The sequence below is a fragment of the Aptenodytes patagonicus genome, chromosome Z (genome assembly GCF_965638725.1).
Source record: "Aptenodytes patagonicus chromosome Z, bAptPat1.pri.cur, whole genome shotgun sequence".
NCBI lineage: Eukaryota > Metazoa > Chordata > Aves > Sphenisciformes > Spheniscidae > Aptenodytes > Aptenodytes patagonicus.
In genome coordinates this window covers 68,421,331-68,440,983 of record NC_134982.1, presented here as the reverse complement: position 1 = coordinate 68,440,983, position 19,653 = coordinate 68,421,331, and the positions used below count along the sequence as shown (strand labels likewise).

General features: G+C 35.0%; 1 protein-coding gene across 3 annotated transcripts in view; it reads right to left on the bottom strand.

Moving 5' to 3' along the window:
- CEP120 (centrosomal protein 120) overlaps positions 1-19,653 on the bottom strand; it is a 38,531-nt gene that overhangs the window by 2,755 nt on the left and 16,123 nt on the right. For all 3 annotated transcript variants that reach the window (XM_076362085.1, XM_076362087.1, XM_076362086.1), the window contains exons 12-19: positions 19,235-19,417; positions 16,826-16,922; positions 16,590-16,742; positions 15,816-15,905; positions 15,230-15,322; positions 13,428-13,589; positions 9,686-9,808; positions 8,125-8,223 (exon numbers count right to left, since the gene is read on the bottom strand). In XM_076362085.1, coding sequence (XP_076218200.1) covers positions 8,125-8,223; positions 9,686-9,808; positions 13,428-13,589; positions 15,230-15,322; positions 15,816-15,905; positions 16,590-16,742; positions 16,826-16,922; positions 19,235-19,417 — 1,000 coding nt within the window. The remainder of the gene's footprint in view (positions 1-8,124; positions 8,224-9,685; positions 9,809-13,427; positions 13,590-15,229; positions 15,323-15,815; positions 15,906-16,589; positions 16,743-16,825; positions 16,923-19,234; positions 19,418-19,653) is intronic.

Genomic DNA, 19,653 nt, shown 5'->3' with positions numbered 1-19,653 from the left:
AAGCACTCCTTGTTGACTATCAATAAGTGATAAGAAAACCTGAATTTTGCAAGGAATTGGTATAAACAAAGACTCTAATTGTTAATGTGAACAGGCAATGCAATAGCAAAGTACTTGACAAGAAATGGTAGCATGTATGTAACCCCAAAATACTTTATTTTTATACTAAATCCCATACACCAGCCAGGCAAATTACAAGTTAGAACTGCAGTGAGACAGGCCAAAAAGCATGAAGAATAACTTGTTAAAGGGATGCATACTAATAATAAAACCAGAAGCAGGAATCCTGCCACAGTCTACAGCTGATAGATGATTTAACTATAAAAAAACTACTCAGGGAAGATAAGGCCATAGTCCTTCCTTCCCCAACAAGAGTTCATTGCAGAAGAACATTCCCATGTGAGAGGCACCCTTTTTTATGCAGGACAGGTTTGAAGAACAGTCTCAGACTGAAGTAAAGGGGTTTCAGATCAGGAATCTACAAATACATATAGCAAATATTAACAAGTCACTACAGCCAGCTGATATTTATCCATGAGTTTTCAAGAGTTCTAGGGAAATTCAAACACAGAATCACAAGACTAACTGGAGGTGTAATCTGTCACTAAAATTGGTGTTGACACCACAGGAATAATTATTTCCCCATTTTTTATTTTATTCTTTCTTTAAACAGAGGCCTTAGGAATATCCAGGGACTACCAGCAGGACTTACTTACACAGTGGCCAAATTGGTTGAAACCATAACAAAACCCAAAACTAACATGATGTATGGGTACACCAGGAAGAATGAATCCAGCTTTTGTAGAAAACTCACACTTCCAACTAGTCTTAAAAAAAACCCAAAAACAAAACACCACACCAAAGAAACCACATACAACCAAACACAGAACTAAGCTGTCATGGAGAAAGTCCTCTTAGATTACTCAGGGTTTAGAAGACCAGAGAAAGCATAGCAATTGATCATTTCCACAATAGCAAGAAAGCAACAGCGGACTCCACAAGAATCTACTCTGACTTTCTCATTTATGAATATATCATTCTGGAATAAACAGTTTGCTGCTGATATAAAATTATTCAGTGGGGAAAGTGTGGATGTGAAAGAGTAGGATATTATGGGGACAAAAATACTGCTGTTTCAGGAAAAAAAAAGTTGAGATTAATACCTTAAGGCAAACAGGAGACCTAACATTTCAGTAAAATTATGTTAAATCTCCTCTGTAAAGTTCTATTTAGCCTCAGAAGAGGAGTTGTTGCCCTGTACATGTAGAACAAGTCTAGAAATTTCTACTTGTCTGTCCCTATGGGGAAAGAATCCAGAAATTCAGTCTGATGACTAGCTACTTTTCCTGATTAGACAACAAGTCTACAGAAACTTGCTATACATATCCCTGTAGTAGATACAGTACAGCTGCATATCGAAGTTCTGGTTTTGGAATTAGTTTGTCTAGTAGAACCTGGTTTTCCTGTCGACATTATCTAACAGTAGTAAAAGTCTTGGAGGCCACACAATAAATTATATAAAAAAGCAGTTTACAAGCAAACTGACTCATCTGTGGGAAAAAACCCCTCATTATTGTGGAGGATGAGGCTGATATCTTTGTCTTAGATGATGTCAAAAATCTAAATCTTTTACAGAAGAGAGGACTTCCAATTGCCATTATCTCCTTTTCTAGCCTTTCTACCTATGCTGATTTGTAGATATGATTAGCTTCAGTCCAATTCATTGTTGCAGATGGTGGGGAAAGGATTAACTTTGGGGAAGAAAAAAAAATCTCCTTGCTCTGCAGTTCAGCTTATTCATGCTCTAGTTGTCCCATTTTAAACTAGGACTACTGTCATGGGAAGCTGGGGTATCAACTTAAGTCTGTCAAATTTGAGTATCTCAGTAATTCTATGAGAGAATTTTTTTGAAGGTATGTTGGGCAAACATCACCTGAAAATTAAATACTGGAAAACTAATGCAGAACAGAGTAGCACTTATTACTAGCACAGCAAGACTTTAACACACCAGCGGAAAATGACATCCCTGCCTACTAATGAAACAGATTATAATGAGACACAATACACACAAATCATCAAATAGCTGTGACTACACTGAATAGAAGTCTTCTAATCCAGTCCTTCAGTTTGTGGAGTGTATTACTCAGATCTGTAAGGAAAGATTTTGAAAGTGTTCTTACAGTTGCAGCTTCAGAAGAAACACGTAACTGTGTGCTGGCCGTAAGAAGCACGTGGGAGTCTAAGTTTCATGACAAGTTGATACATTACTATTTGATGCAGGAAAGTTCAATGATCCAGAGGTTTCTGCTGTTCAGCACCATGCTCACAATGGCAAACTGACAGCAAAAAAGGCATTTTAAACAAACTCAAAGAAAAAGTATACATTAGAAGTACATATACCTAAGGTTAAGAGAACAAAGTCTGAAGCTCAATCAGGCCAGGAAGGAGACAGAATATTCCTAATGCTTTCCTATCGATCAGAAGGGACCTCATTTAATACCTTGGTCCTGTATGCCCTCACTGAACTAGTTAGTTTCAGAACTAAGTTTTTTAGATTAAGAAACATCTTTAGTGATGTTTATGAAAACCAAGAAAAAGACGAGAGAATGATGCAAAAGCCAAGGAGACATGTAGGGAAAGCAAGGCTTTCCTGAAGAATCCTTTGTTCAGTTCCTGTTCCTTCTGATGTTTTTCTCTGGGAAAAATGTCTATAAAAATATTTAAAAAAAAATCAGTGTTGCTAGTCAGCATGCTTGTTGCTCAGGATAATATCCCTAGATTTGTAGGGAAGTAAGTTTGAATATTAAGAGTGCTAAATTCTCCTCTTCTCCACAGAGGAGAAAAACTCCCATCAGTACATTTTGTCTCCAAGTTAACATTGGGTAGGACTTCCTTTCAGATAAATGTGATTAGAAATTTAATTTGATTACTAATGCAATTGTGATGTAAACATGACATTTGGTATTTCCTTGTTTGGGAGGAATGAGGGAAAAGACAACATTAATTTTAGTCCTGTAGCAGTGAAGTCAAGAATTTCTGTAGCATGCCATGCCATGACCTGGAATAATGACATTTAAGCACAGTAATATTAAATTAAAAAAATAAAAATCAACATTTACAACAGCAAGATTTCCCTAGCATTCAGTCTAAGACAGTCCAACTTGGAAAAAAAGACATGAAAGCAAGTAAGAAGGGATTTTGCAGATTCATTTATGATGGATCCTGTGTGTAATTTAAATTACACACTTTGCACTCTGTGATATTCAAATGTCTTTCCCAACATTAGTCTTTGACTTCTTTAAAAGTCTGTCATAACAATTTGTAGGCTGCATAACAGCAAACTTGTTCTATGTATACCATTCATAGCAGAGGAACATAAACCCATTTCCTAATAATTCATCAATACAAGAAGATGGCAAAGAATTTACAACAGTTGTTTGATGAGAAGTGAGGCATGCTGATTTTGAATTAATTTATGTATAATTTTGTTACGATATGTTGAGGCACCATAAAGAGACTGTCTTTTTGTTACTATGAGAGAGGAGGAAGGATTATTCGTCAGTGATGAAACTGGTGCCATCTTTATCAGAGATATTCAGGTATTAAATCCACTTTTTCCATCACAGTTTAATGATCCATTGGGCAGCAAGCACTTTTGTTTTTTAAACCAGAAAAGGAACCGAACTCTACTGCATAGTAGTACTTGAAATGTAGCTGAATTTACTGTGAGATCTTCCAAAATGAAAAAACAGTATTAATAAAACACTTCTGCACATTTACAGTACTAATAAAGCAGAGTCCAGCATTTCTAAATCCAATTGTAACATCCTCATTTTATTCTGTGTATACTTAAAAACTAAGTTATAATTGAATACAAAGTATTTTAAGTGTACCTCAGTGCATACAAGTTTATACATACATACCCACACACTTAAAATTCTCAGTCAAGACTTTTCTGACATACTTGACATTTCCAGAGAGAATATGCTCCTATAATATATCCTGAAATAAGGAACATTTCAGATTTATTCCCAACTGCTTATTATAGCCAGTCAGGCTGTTTTAAGCCTCAGTAAGAACTATTAGAATTTTAGATTTTGAACTTTTAGAATTTTACATTTACATTTCAGGTAAGGGAACACTCTGGAATCATCAGCTGCTGGACTAAAGGCAGCTTTGTGGATAGAAGATAAGACCCTCTAGCAACTCAGAACACTTGGAAACTTTACTCTTGCATCACCACCAAATTATCATCAGCCACTATCCCACAGTGAGGCAGCCACAGATGAACCAAGAGTATCATGTGCAAATCACTCTGAAAATTATTTTTGCAATATACTCTTAGTTGGCCCAGGTACCTTCTCCTCCACTACTTTCTCAGCACTGCTAGTCACGCTATTCCTTTTGCTCATTTTCTTTCCTTTTCCCCCTTGGTAAAACTTATAACCGATATTCCTTTCTCTTATTAATTTGGTATTTTGCCATCTTCCTCTTACATCCCCATAAACAAAACAAATCTAATCCAAACAAAGCTACATACTAATTATCAGATCATTTACTTAAATGTTTTACTACTTTTCTTCATTAGTTTGCATCTCTAATGTAGTGCTTGAGACAAGGAATACTGTTTTAGGAGCTCACATGGTGGGAACTTCAATCATGTTTTGAAACCTATGGTACTACAGGAATATCAGCATTAAATAAAAATTAACCAGTAATAAAAACCCCTCAAAATTTCAATTATAATCAGATCATAAAAGAATCCCTGTATGCCGCCAGGTGCTCTGGTTAAGAGGCTCTTCAATCAAGGAAGCACAATCTTTATTTTGCCATAGCTGCCTATAAATCCAAAAGGGAGATGTAAACATACATACACTAGACTAAACAATGGCTAAATAGCAGCCACTATTCACTCTCCCACTCATACATACCATGCAAGTCTGTGGGAAAAACTTACAATTGAAGCTAAGGAACTCAAGTAAAGTTTTCTGAAAATAACCCAGAGCTGACAAGTCAGTAGGAGGGCCTGGATGGTTTCAAGACACAGTTTTTAACCAAGACTTGGACCTCCAACTGTTTTTTTTTTTTAAACAAAGATTTACATCCCAATCCTTGGCTAAATTACTTATAAATTAATCAAATTAATTACTGAGTGGATAAGCAAGACACTGGACAAGATAGAGTGAATGTCAGCCAGCCAATACGGTCTATGTTGTTTTAAACAAATACATCAGTGCTGGTTTTAACAGCTCTGTAGGGCACAAACACATTAAAAGACACAAATATTTCTCCCAGAACACTGAATAACATATGAATGTACATTTTGAGATTTTGGTTTTCTAGATTATAATAGAGATTATCAACTGCTGAAAGTGACATTTCTGCCAGCTTTGGTTTTTGTTTTGATACACTGTTTCTTTCATTCAGACAGGTACTGAATTTAGCATCTAAGATCTCTGTAAGCATGTATGCAATTTTGTGTAAATGGTTTGATTGCTCTCAGAAATAATGTTCACACACAAAAACTATGGAAGTCTCATTTGTGTAGCATTGAGATCACCCAGTCAGCAAACTTTGAAAGACAGTTTTTGAAACCTCTGGAAATGATAAAATCTACCTGGGTGCATAGACACATAGCTAACTTGTTGACATTTTTGTCTTCCTAAAGCTGAACAGGGGTATAATAAATGAAGTATTAATACAGACTTACACTGAGTAACAATGAGGGAAGAAAAGTAAGCTGGGTGAAGTCTATTTTCATTCAGCTTTGCAAACTGTGTTTAAATTCACCTAACTTCTGTATTTTGTTAAGTACAGGTAAGCATGATGTATATGTGTCCTCATGTACTTTAGATTTTTTTTGGTTACCACTGGCACTGTGTTTAGCATTCAAAATCCTAGACATGGAGAAGTTTAGAGCATTTTCTATTAACAGTCCCATACTTTTCTAAGTTATGTAGTGCATATCTCATATTCTGCAAAATATAAAACAATCACAGATGTGTGCTAAGCACTAGTTCCAAAGTAAAAGGAAACTTTTTAATTAAGGAAACACTGACTTTTATGGTTGCAAATCAGAAGAGCATTTTACTAAATGCTTAGCCTGTAGATTATGCTTCTTTAATTCACAAATTGACTGTACTAGGTCACCTTTGAGTAATGGAAATCTCTGTTTAAACATTTTTTTGGCAATGGGCACAAAGCATTAGATCTCATTTCCAAGACTTACCAGCTGGGTTTTGTCATTAACATTTATTAACAATCTAAGATATGGCTTTCAGCGTCTAATCCTCACTACACAAATGTTTTGTATAGTTCTCTAGAGAGCTTTGGTGTGACAAATTACTGGCACAGATTACAGCCCTGTGGCTATTCACCAGAGGCAATGCAAAATTAACATGGTACTAATCCAATTTAAACAAGAAATTGGTCAAACTGTGCACAATTGCACAAATCATCTGAACTAAAGCAAATCTAGAATTCCTGAAGCAACAGTTTCCAAATTTATATTTAAAACACAGTAAATGGTTTTTGATCAGCTCTGCTTCAACTTTTATTTGGCTCTTTAAAGTCACTTAAATCCTTTATCAATAGACTAAGTATAAGATGAAGCACAGGAGTATAAAACCACAAGGAACTACTTTGAAAGAGTTTGTTCTGTAGTAAAAAAAGTTTTAGGTATTCACTGTACATGCCAACTTATTTTATGGTTCAGACTTTCAGGAAGAGGATCAGCTGAAACCATCTACATATGTTACTAAATTCAGATCATCAGGTTCGCAGTGATGAAATTTGTAATAAAAACCTGATAGTGATATACACTAGTGTTAATCTGGCAAACAACAATCTTCTCTCTTATTCTGCAGGAATTTTTAAATATGACAGTAAGAAAAAATAGCCCAGACATTTCATGGCTGCTGAAGAAACCTTAATCAGAGAGGCAAGATTTATATTCTTCCTTCTATCATCTTTGTGAAACATAGATGTCTCAGAAATTGGAGATGAGAATTCATGACTCCTTTTATCCCTAGGCAAAAAGGACCAATTTGAAGACAGCAAATAAAGATGAGTTTTTAATTATTAATAGTGATCATATAGCACATTCACTTTCTTCAAAGAGAAATACAGATTAAAAAAGGTAAATATCAATTGGGAGAGGGTGGGCTTAGCTTCTTACTCTCCCAAAACTGAATATTCTAGCAGTAGGAATGAAGTAGGAACTATAATCCTTTAAAAAAAAAAAACAAACACTTTTCCTCAAGCAGGAAGTAGGTGTGAACACAGGTAATAAAAACCTTTTACTAAACTTGAATTCTGAAGCTTTATGTCTGTGTCAAGGTTTATTCAGCAACAGGGATTAATGATTTACTGATTTGTTTGTCAAGGCCAATGGAAATGCTTGCCATTCTTAAGTATACTGTTTAGCTAATGTTTACTGTAATTCATGAAAGACAGGCGATGACAAAAAACACATAAAAGCATATGGATTCAGTGAGGATGAAGCTGCTACTCCTGCAAGTTTGAACAGAGTATTTTCAAGTCATATGTGTATGACTATATATACACACACACACACAAGCTCTGTTAAAACACAGCAGTAAAAAAAAGCATGCCACATTAGTATGAGATTAGGATTTCCAAAAGCAGGAGAAAAAAGTTTCATTTCCAGTTTAACTTTTCTGCAAGTTTACTTCATTTTACAGCATTCAGCAAACCTTAAACCACTGTTTCTAAAAGCTAAGATTTGTTTCTCATCTTTAGTCTTCATTCATTTTACAATTAAAATACAGAATGGTTGGGAGTGTGACTGGCCAATATGGTTGGGACAAGAACAAAATATTTTCTCTGGAAGTGCTGACTGAGCATTATTGGGAATGAGTTTAATAAAACTTTTCTTTTTTGAATCATGCCTCCTTTTAGCTATGCCAACTTTCTTTGCAGACCTGAGCCTTGGTCCTTCCCGAGTTCAGTGTCAAACTCAAATCAGTTTTGCTGTTCTCATTTTTGTAAAAAGCATAGCTCAGAGCTTTAATTTTGCAAAGACAAACATTAACAGTAATTATAAGTAGCTTCCAACACTACATTAACTTGGTTATCTCATATGACAAAAGAAAACCTGCATACCTGTTTTAACCTTGCAAGTTCTTTCAAAGCCCTTGTCCATTGTTGTTTGTAGTGGAGCTTTGACTTGGTAGCTGACTCCAACTTTCTTTCAAGTTCAACCTAAAAGCAATTAAAATCGTATCAGCTGAAGCAATAACAGCAGTAACAATCACTGAAAGATGTATATATACAAAGGGTCTGGTTTAAGAAAAGTGTTTATGTAGTGTAACATACAACATCATCTAAAGCTGTTATATAATATAACATAAATATTATGGCACATGAACATTTTCTTGTTTAAAATATAGCCTTATTTTTATTAGATAGCTGTCTATACAAAAAGGAAGAGATTAGTTTTTAGCACTAAATCTGCTGACATAACCTTTAAATTTGAGATTCTCAAATTAGCACACACACCCCTTTTTTTTTTTCAAAGATTATAAACACAAATTTAACAGAAACACTGATGGATAAATCTTGCCTTTAAAAGGTGTGTAGATTTTTTTTCTTTCCTGCAGCTGATGGAAGATATGTGCTACATTCTTTTCTCTGAAATAGACATCTGTTCAAACCATTCTTTAAAATCTATGTATCTAGTGTGAATCTTTGATCTTACTATCTAAATAAATCTTTTAAAAAAATGTTACACAGTAAAAAAAAATACATTGCATTCTGCGGAAAAAAATTTAGTATTAAAATGCAAATGAAAACAGTTATGAAGCACACAGAACACAGTAACCTGAAAACTGAAGCATTTTTAATTAACAATTCTGAGGCAGTGGTATTTTCTTTTAATCAGACAAAAGTTATTTACCATTAAATTTGTGAAGATCTTAAAGCACTGATTTTTTAAAAAAATCTAACAAAAATAGGAAATCTAACAAAATATTTAAGCTAAGAGTTTAAAAAGTCTGTAGAGACAAACATTTTGAATTATTTGCTTGCATTATTAGGAGTTATTCAAGCATACAGTAACATGCAGACTGGCCGTATAACTGAGTGCACTTTGTACCAAGAAGCCTGGTCCAATTTTTTGCAGCATATTCGGTCAACAATTTGACTCAAACCTCACAATAATTCTGAGCAAAAAGTGCCCCTATCTGTGGTTTTAATTAAGTGAAATATTCTCTACTGAAGGCACATATGGTTTCTAAGAAATCAACTTAAGACAGTGATTCCATTCCACTGATAAGTAACACAATTTCTTTTCAGAAATACTTAATAAAAAACCCAATGCACAAAACTGAATACCAGTCTAAATTAATCCTCACAAGAAAATCTTCATCTTTTAGTTCTATAAACAGAATGCTCAGAGTCCCCAGCATAAGTCATGATGGTAGCAATTTAAATATACAGATTATTTTTTTCCTGCCTTAGCCTCTAACACTACTGCTTCCTCTATAGAAATAAGGCCACTGTTGGCCTTATTTGTATTTGAATATTTCAAGTCTGAAAAAATGGTTGGAAAAAGTAAAGCAAAATGGACAAATTAACCAGTTTATCATGCAAGATTATTATACATTCCCTTATCAGTGAATGGACCATTGTGACAGTTTTTAAACACTAGAAAAATCCAAGATACCTTTTCTAAAGTGAGAAGATTTATTTCTGATTGTAGCTGGATTTCTGGTTTGCTACTTTGCTGTTCTTTGTATTGCTGGAACTCCTTCTCCAAAATTCTATGCTTATTTTCTGCTTCATAAAGCTACATTAAAGATATCAAGATATAATGCAAGTTAGCAGAAAAACCCATTCACAGACAAAGAATTAGATTACAGAACTTAAGTTATTCCTTAGTCCCTGGAACAAACATCTTGCTGTCAATTATCTGATATAAAACAGACACTGAAAGCTACACATTCATAATTAATGATTTCTTGATGATGGCATACAGCAATGTTTTAATAGGAAGAATTTTAAAGAGGATCTTTGCTCAGTACTGGAAAGAAAAAACAAGTCTGTCCTCATATACAGAAGATCAAGATTTATAAACATCACTGTTCACATTTCTAAAACGACTTGCAGAAGAAACACAGAAAACAAAACTATTTAGATTTACACACATCTTTTAAAGAAAGCCAACAGTGTTATCTACTATATGAAGTTTTATTACTTACTCAATTTCACCAGCATAACTTGTTTAGGAATGTCTGGAAGAGGAAACAACTAATACATTGTACAGCCAAATAATGATTTAGAAGAAAGGCTGAAGTAGAAAGACTTCAGTGACGAATGACTTAATGCTATGTACCTCCGCCCTCACTGTGTACTTCCATAGTTTCATAAAGATATTATAAAAAGAGACCTTTGCTTTTCATCTTAAAATGGGTAATTTGAAAAACGATGCCAATACACAATTACTTTGCTACAAAGAAACTAAGTCAAATGTTTAACAGCTTTTTTCATTATACCATATTAAAAATATTAAGAATTTTTAATAGGATGTTTTCTGCAAGTAACTTACGTTCTTTTGCTAAATATTACTCAACTATAAATACCTTAATACACCTGATGGAACTGATGCATTCCATCACAGAGTATGATCCCAAATGCTGCACGTGTATTTATGTCCAACTAGTTAATGTAAGTATTTCCACGAATTGTATCCAACACAGTTTAGAACACTGGGTGAAAATGCTTCGGAGAATTAATTTGTGTTTCAAAGCCTACAACTTCTTCTATTAGTATATCAATATTTTAATTCTTCGGATCTCCTAATCGGGTCACCTCTATTTTTCTTCCAAAATTTTGCTTTTTGCATCTATCATTTTTACAGAATTGATGTAAGAAGCAAAGGTGCTTCCTAAGGAGGCATACAAAAACATAGTTCACTGCAGTTACTTTTCACATATAACCACAATAGCCAACTTTGACGGAAGATACTACCTTCCCATTTTTACCGATTTCTTTTTAAAGCAGACATACAGGCATGATGCCGATGACAAAGTAACTAATTTCTTTAGCTATGAAAAATGCCAGCTCTCCCTAGAACTTCTACAATACTGTTTAATTTCTTGTTTAGTTCTGAAAACACTTTCAAAAATTGAATTTCTCATGAAACCTCAGGTTGTGGACTGTTAGGGAACTGCACAAATCATACAAATAAAGCACAAGCTCCCTATTCAGGAAGTAAGGGTGATGTTCTTCAAGGTGGATGCTTCAAGGATCTTCTCTTGCGCATAGTAGGGCTTACCTCCAAACAAGTGAAGACACTTAGAGAACTCTACAATTCAAGTGCAAAAATTGTGTATTGACACACCTCCTTAAGAGGTAAGGAGTAAGCCAAAGCATATAGTTTAGAACTATTATAATTTACTCCAGAACATCCCTTGTTAAAAAACCAAAATGCACAAACAAAAACCCCACACCCAAAAAGGTAAAAAAAGAGGCCCATCAGAACTGGTAGCAAAAGAAACTTTCTGCTTGTGCACTTTACAAAGGAAACATCCTACAGTGAGACTCCAAAACAAAAACCCACTCACACCCAGCAAAACAAAACAACAAAGCTTGTCGTGCAGAATATGCAGTAACAACCACCTCGTATTGAAGCATGAAAGAGATTCAAAACAGCAGGAACAGCACAGAGAAAGACAGCCAGGATGATCAGCTGGAAGGAATGGCCTTCATACAAAGCAAGACAAAACATAGCAGGGCTTGTGTTTGGAAGAGAGACAGTATGACAGACACCTAAGCAATCAGGAACGGTACGTAGCAATCAGGAACGGTACGTAGCACAGGCACTAAAGGATACTTCATAATTATTAAGCAATGAGCTTAAAATTAACAAAAAGAAGTTTTTAAATATACAACACATAATTAAGTTTTAGAACTCACTGCCACAGGATGTTGCAATGCTAAAAATAGAAATACTTTTTAAAAGGGATCAGATGAGTTCATGAAGAATACTTTCACTGATGGAGAGTAAATATGAAATGCTGCCTCTGGCTGAGGGTACATGTAACTCTTGATGGTATTGCTGGATATACAAAAGTTGTATTTTCTCATTGTCCCATTTCTTATTTTCTTGCCCTCTAAATCCAATAATTGCTGCAACCGAATGCTGAGCTAACTGCATCTTTGGTCTGATACAGTATGTCTGTTTTGAATAGGAAAAATAAAGTGATTGTGATGGTATTGCAACCTAGCTAAAAAAAGTCAGTGGGAGTCAAAAGAATGAATTTGGAAGATGACTCCTAGATGGTGGCATTTGGAGCCACTTGAGCCTGAAGAACTGTTGGCTGTCTTGTCTGGACCGATACAGTATTGGTAGCTGCCAACAACACATCTACAATGCAGAAGTGATCCACTTATCACTTTGAAGTGGATTGCATTCTGCAGTTTGAAATGGCTCATCTCAGTTCAATGATTGTTCAGTAGAAGAGGCAAGGTTAGCAGCGTCTAGATTAGCAGCATTTTTTTATTAGCTATATTCAAAAAATTCACTGTATTGTGGTTAACATATGCTGACATGAAAAGAAGTAGGTTAGTATCAGTGTTTAATACTAAACTAAAAAACCCACAAAAACCCAGCACAACTCTTCCTAATACAAAAATATGCCTTTGGCTGATACAGTTCTTCAATTAGTCAAAGCTATTGTGGGATTATCACTATCACATACCAGAAATTAGAAGCACCAAAGCAAGTAATTAATCTACAAGTAAGTACTCTGAAAAACGTGCATTACTAAGGTTTAATCTACTTAACAACAAATTATGTGTCTAATATTGTAACTGCTCAAAAAAGCTAGTACTAACTTTTAAAATTTTACAGTATGCTTTATCAGTCAAGAAAAATAGCTAGACTAGCCTTGTCGTTAGTGCAAAAGCTAGCTTACAGGACAAGAGAATGTGGTCTAAATTTTCTTGGTTTAATGAAACTACTACTTTCAGAACAGAAGATCACAGTATCAAGATCATTCCCCCCCTACCCCCGCCCCATTAAGGATAATAGAAATGGAAGAATAAAACGAACTGCGTAGTCAAGCTACCTAGATGTTTTGCTAGACGTTAATTGTAAACAATTTAAGTTACTGAAATGTATACTGCTGTTCACGTTCTACATGTAATGTATGCTTGTAATTGCAGTTTGATTTTCAGTGTTGAAAAAAAAATTTATAACACTGCATTGCAAACTGGCCCTATACTGAGCAAGACTGACAGAGATGGATCCCAGCATGTAGCTCACTGAACAGAGATAAAACGTTTATTACAAAGTTGCCAGAATGCGCTTGCCTCAAAATCATTGCTCAACTTAGTATACTTATTTTAAAAAATGCTTACTTAAATAAGTAAATGGTTGATGCAGAAAATTTATGTGTACTTACCTGCTGTTGTAAGCGAAGCTTGTCTTCTTCCAGCTGTTTGATTTTTGACCTTTCTAGCTCAACCTGGTGTGCACATTCTTCTCTGGCTCGCCGCACAGAATCCTGTAGCTCCTGCAGATTTCGTTCATGCTCTGCTTGCAACTCCTTCTTTACTCTTTGAAGCTTAAGAGTGAGACATATTTATATTAATCCATACGTGCAAGATCTTTATTTTAAGAGTCTTTCTTACAACTGTTACTACTATTCATGACAGAAAAAAATCATTATCCGTTTCAGAAATTAAACAATAGAAATTCCATTGTTATCTCTATGTTTGCTATATACTCTTTTATTGACTTTCAGTTTAACTAATGACCTGCAAATTACTGTATTTGGGCTACAAATATACTCTTGCTTGACTATTGTAAAAATGGAGCTATTTATATCTCTACTGTACTTTCTACATGGCATTGCTAAAGGCAAATTTTATATCCACCTTTCTACTACAAGCTAAAAAGCTAAATACACCCCTTCACTGCTGAAACAGTGAAGTCACAGCTACAGCCAAGATGCCTTTAGACGAGTAAGACTGCACTCTTCAAACTGAGCATATTGAGAGAATTTCTCATTGAGCTAAACAGGAAAACAGTCCTTGACATGTTTGAACTTTCTAGAAAGATGTTACTGGCTCAGATAACTGCTAGCTGAATAGAAACCGCTCCAAACGGCCCATTTCTCAAACAGTGTAATTGCTAAATGAACCCTACATCATTTTGTCTAGACACTTTTGGAATCCACTGATTTTTATTATCTCTAAACCCTCAGGTCAGAATTGCACTAAATTTAGAGCAAGTTTTGAGACAAACATGTATGAGATTCAAAATAAATACTTTTACTCAGACTGAAATGCATTTGGCCAAACCTAATCACCAGATTTTTTGCATAGATGTTAAAGGTAAAGTCAGACACTATTTACAGCACAAACTGCGTCTTGAGGGGTATAGAGAGCTTGAGTACAGAACAGGACACAGGCTCAACCAGCCAGTCCCTGTGTTGGGAGCTTTCTTTGTTCACAAGCACAGGAGGGATTGATGTGATAAAATGATTAATATGAGCTACAGGAAGCAAGAGGGAGTTTGTTGGACTGCTAAATCACCACAGCAGTTTACCTATATAATTGTGAGTTTGTTCTGAAGTAAAAAAAATAGGCAGTTATTTTCTTTCTTTCTTTCTCTTTTCATACGACTAGCTTCCTCAAGGACTCACACCCCTTTTCCTCATCTTGGGGGTATTCAATGACATCTAGAAACAGTGGTAGCTGCTGGTTTCTCCCACATCATCTTTGGCCCTGTCACTATTAAAAAAAATAAGAAATAGGAACTCTATCAAATTGCTGGATAACAAAACCTGGACAACTGCAGTTTCTCCCAGCTCTCCTTGTCACCTTCTCCTATTTCAATGGTTAATCTAGCAATTACTGTTTGCAGTAAGGCACTCATAGATGTACAATGTTCACTTGACAGTACTAAACTTGAGATATGTTAGTGTTATATGTCTCCACTGACACTAATTCTGTTGTTAATAGAAAATTTACAGTTCTATAATTCTAGCAACCCATGTAAAAGTTCATTGAATTTCCATTTCAGTAAAAAAGTGTAGTTGTAACAAAACTTGACAAGTTATTAGTGCTCCTCTATGTATCAGTATGAATGTGGCTACTTCAGTTCTTATACACAGGTCACAATTGTCGCTGTATGAAAACTCAAACCTTGTAGAAATAGCTCATGCAATCACATTGTTTAAAATGACCAAACATTTTTTACCTCTGATTCAGCACTGAAAAGCTGTCGTTCTCGCTTATCTAGATCTCTCAGGGTTTTCTGAAGTTGTTCTTCCAAAACAGTATATTCTGCTACCTACAGGAACAAAAAAAGGCATTTTTTTTCTTGCAATAAAAATAATGTTTTAGGCAGGCGAAGAATTTACTCGTTATGATATAAAATATTGACAATTTTTGTTTGAAAATTTACATATAAAACAAATCTCCAGCTCTTAATGACAAAATCACATGGAGAGCCTTTCTTTCTAATACAATAAAGGCTAACAGGTTACCATGCATAGCTGGGCTGTAGAAGTGCTTTTTGACCATGCAAATAAAAGGCAATTAAAGTTAAAAAGCCTCCAAAGAAAGCAAGCTAACCTAAAGGGTTTCTAACAAGAATTCTATGATTAAGGGCTACTTTTAATTTTTTGCACTGTTGTAGACTAGATGCATGCATACCAGTAGGTGTGAAGATTAATCACAGACCCTTTGTTCCATGTTACAGTTACAAAATATCTTGTCAAATTTTATAGTGATATGAGATTTATAATGAGACTTTCAGCAAGTATAAGAACAAGTGTCCTTACCTTTTTCTTCACTAATGCTTCTCTCTCTCTATCTCTTTTCTTCCATTCTTCTGCAAGAGCTTGCATATGAGCTATTTCCTTCTTTTTAAGCTTTTAAAAGACGAAAAAGGAACAAAACCCCCAAACCAGAGAACCAAATCAAAGTTGTTGGAAGTGCAAGTTTAAAGGAGAGAGTACTAGCAGAACTAAGCCTTGAAGCAAAAGAATTAAAAACTAAGTTTAGTACATTGACTTATGTAACTCAAGATATGATTCTGATAGTGAAAGATATTTCTTACCCTTAAGTACAAAACGCAAAGTAAGCCCAAGTTTGAGAAAAATATCCTAACAAATAGACACTAGATTCTCAGTATTTTTTAAAAAAGACGCATGCAACTCTAAGAACACCTAGAATGACTTCAAGAGTAGAAAAACAGCAATGGATTTTGATTGAGAATAAACAAATGCAGTGTTCGTATTTAATGCTAATAATTTGAATCTTGAATATCTACTGTACTTCATAAACAATAAGGGGAAATTGTGAAGGGTGTATCCTGTATTTCACTACCTAGCACCTACTTCAGTCACTTAACAGAAAAGAATTAACCTTCTTCCTTAAGAGTACGGAAGATATTTGTGGACATCTGAAGTTTTATTATTCTATATGAGTAAAATATAGTTCTTATTTGAAACAGTGGCAAAGTTTAAGAAAAATGCAGTTATTCCTCTTGTCAATTCTGCTAAAGGTTCTTTGGCAGTCATGCAGTTTAGGAAATAAACAGAAAGAGTAAAAACCTCGTTTTCAAAAATGTCCTCTTGCATTTCCTTCCACATTTCTAACTCCAGTGCTGCTTTGTATTCAAGAGTTTCTCGAGGCTCTGGATGGTTTTCTGGGGCACCACGAGGCTGAGTGTGAGGGACGTGCCGCTGCTGACCAGCACCTACACACTGATATAACAGTGGATTTTTAACTGGAAACCCAACTTCTCAAAGTGCTCAAGGGAAAAGGGTAAGATTTATGTAAAATTTACTTGAGAAGAATCTGACACCAGAACTTCTTGCATTTTCACAAGGCCGTAGTCTTCCAAAGTGATAGCATATGAAAGCTCTGCTACTCTGTTGCCTGACCTATAAATAGCAATAGAATGTTCTTTTAATGAAAACTGTCTTAAAAATACAGAAAGTTAATTGTAAGACAACACACAAAACAAAGTTGAAGTGCTATAAAGTTCCATGTAACTCAGAAACTCTAAACAGTTGCCTACGTGACAGCCCAAACATGCTCTCCCATGTATATTGCTTTAACTTAGGGACTTATTTATACAACTACAGCAAGCTTTGACTTTAACAGATAATTTGTCATTGGGAACCTATTTAACTAACAGCTTACTGTAACCAACACATCCCTGTAACAAGAGAATGATCCAAAATTGTACCTGCAGTCTTAAATCTTTTTAACAAATATACCCGTTAAATACAGGTATTGCCACTGACTTCATTCTAAGATACTCAGTGAATTTCATTAGTCTTGCTTTTCTAAATGTTAAGAGTAACTTTCTCGTTATCCACAGTATAAGAAGTCACTCAGCATATCATGTGTAGTAAGCCATCCTTGGATTAATAAAAAACACATTTCTGGAAGCTTCAGCACAGAGAACTGACAACTTTAAATCCACTTTAGGTTAAATATCTATCTGTTCTTGTATAGTGAAAGAATGTCTAGATAACAGATATTTTAATAAACTAATTTGAAATTAGTTGCAGTTTCTGCTTAAGTAGAAGTTTGTCCCTGGCTATCTCATCTCTAACCATAGACAAAATGTAGTAAACAAAGGTAGTTTTCTGCACAGAAAGATAATAAGAAAAGGAATATGCACAAATCATGTAACTGAAAGTTATCACTAGTCTAACATGAAAGTACATCACAGTGTAGACCTGTACTTGGTCAGAAACAAAACTGTCATTTCCATTATAATTACTCAATGATGCAAAGGCAGTTACACAATCACTTGAAGCCTGGAAGCTGCAGAATTAGATATCAAGCAATATGCAACAAAAGGCTGCAGGAATTAACCATGGCTGTAGTTTTCACTTCACTGGAAGAAATCCTCTTCCAGCAAATACAAAAAGACAACACTAAAATATTTTTACAAAGGTGTAATCTTCCACACAGTTATTTGCAAGGCAAAAAACCCCACCACCAAACATTTGTACTTCACATAAGTTAACATAAATTAGTGCATTAAATTCTTACAACTTTCTATCAGTCACTGATTAAAAAACAAGACAAGATTCTAAGTAGTGGACCTCAGAAATCTGAGTAATTAAGTCAGTTTAACATATCAGTGTAAAAAGAATGTTACGCCAACAAGAGCAAAGCTAGAAAGGTATCAGCACAGCAAAATGCAGAGACCTGATTACATTTTGAGAATGCCATCTAGTGGTTATTAAGTTTTGTGCAAAACCAGGTTTCATTTTAACAAACTTACTATTGGTGAAAGTGTGAACCTTAATGTACAGTAAGATCATAAAGTAATTCCACAGAATCAGGCCATGCTGGCTTTCACACAAAAAAGTTTAAACAAAGTCAGATCAATTTTCTATCAGTTTGGGAGGAGGGAGGGTATCAGTCTTTGTGTCAGTAACCTGAAGTTTCCTGTGTATCAAATATAGCATGTTTTAATTATCTGTAGGATTAGAGGTTTAAAACCAACCTCAGTCTTAATAGCAATTACATTTATTTCTAAAGGCATAATCAAGTTCCATTATCACACAGAAAAAGATGGGGGTCTAGACACTGATCGCTAGCACAGTTCACATATTCAACGAGGACACAGGACAAAAGTAACTATAAATTAAGTTTCTTCATATACATAAAAATAGAGTCACTCCTCTACATAAATGAATTTAGACAGAATATTAACTAATAACACTGCTCCTTCTGACACAAGCTCAGAACCCTGCTACTATTACAGGGTATAATCCTGAAACAGGAAACCCCTCTACTCCATGAATGTATCTGTCCTCCTAACTTTCACTGAAGTCAGTTGCATTTAAAAACATACTATGGACAGTCTTAACTATTTTCTGGAATATGAGCAGCTTTTTGTAATTGTTAAGTAACTTACTCAGGAAAGTGCCTCAGTAACATTTTTTCCAATTATTTATTTCTTTAATCTGTCTGTGAAGCTTACCCAAGATCATGATTACATAAAGGTTTATTACAATGACTCTGGTAATGGAGTGGGGTTGCACAATATGCCTGTGGCAATTTAACTTTTAATCTCTTGGATCCTATTCCCACCCCCATATTGCAGTACTCTGCAGCCTGTTTACCTACTCAAAAAGGTAAACAGGAAGAGCTTGCCCTTTTTCAGGGAAATATTAAACAAACAATTCTTCAAAACTTGCTACAAAGTAATTTTTTTAAATAGTTTTACCCTTGCACTGCTGTGACACTGACTGTTTCATTACAAGTCTGACGCCAGCATTGTTCACCATTACCACCCAAGAAACGGGTTTTTTCCGAAGCCAAAACATTTGAAAGCTGAAGTCTTGCCACCCCTAGAAGTAAGTCTTTAGCTGTTTTATCTTTGTGCCACAATTCAACCAGCAGAGGTAATCTGAAACAAAGAAGTGATTTTAGTGTCAGGCATCAACACAAAAGAAAAAGCATTCCTATTTATTTGGGAAAAGGACCTCATGTTCTAAAGGTAACTTCCCAAATCAGCGATGGTCACAATTGTCAAACAATAAGACGGGTTTACTGCCTCTCACTCACAGAGGAATGAGACTGACTGACTTTGTATCTTCTCTACCACTTACTCACTTTGGTCAGATTATCATTCCTTTCTCCAAT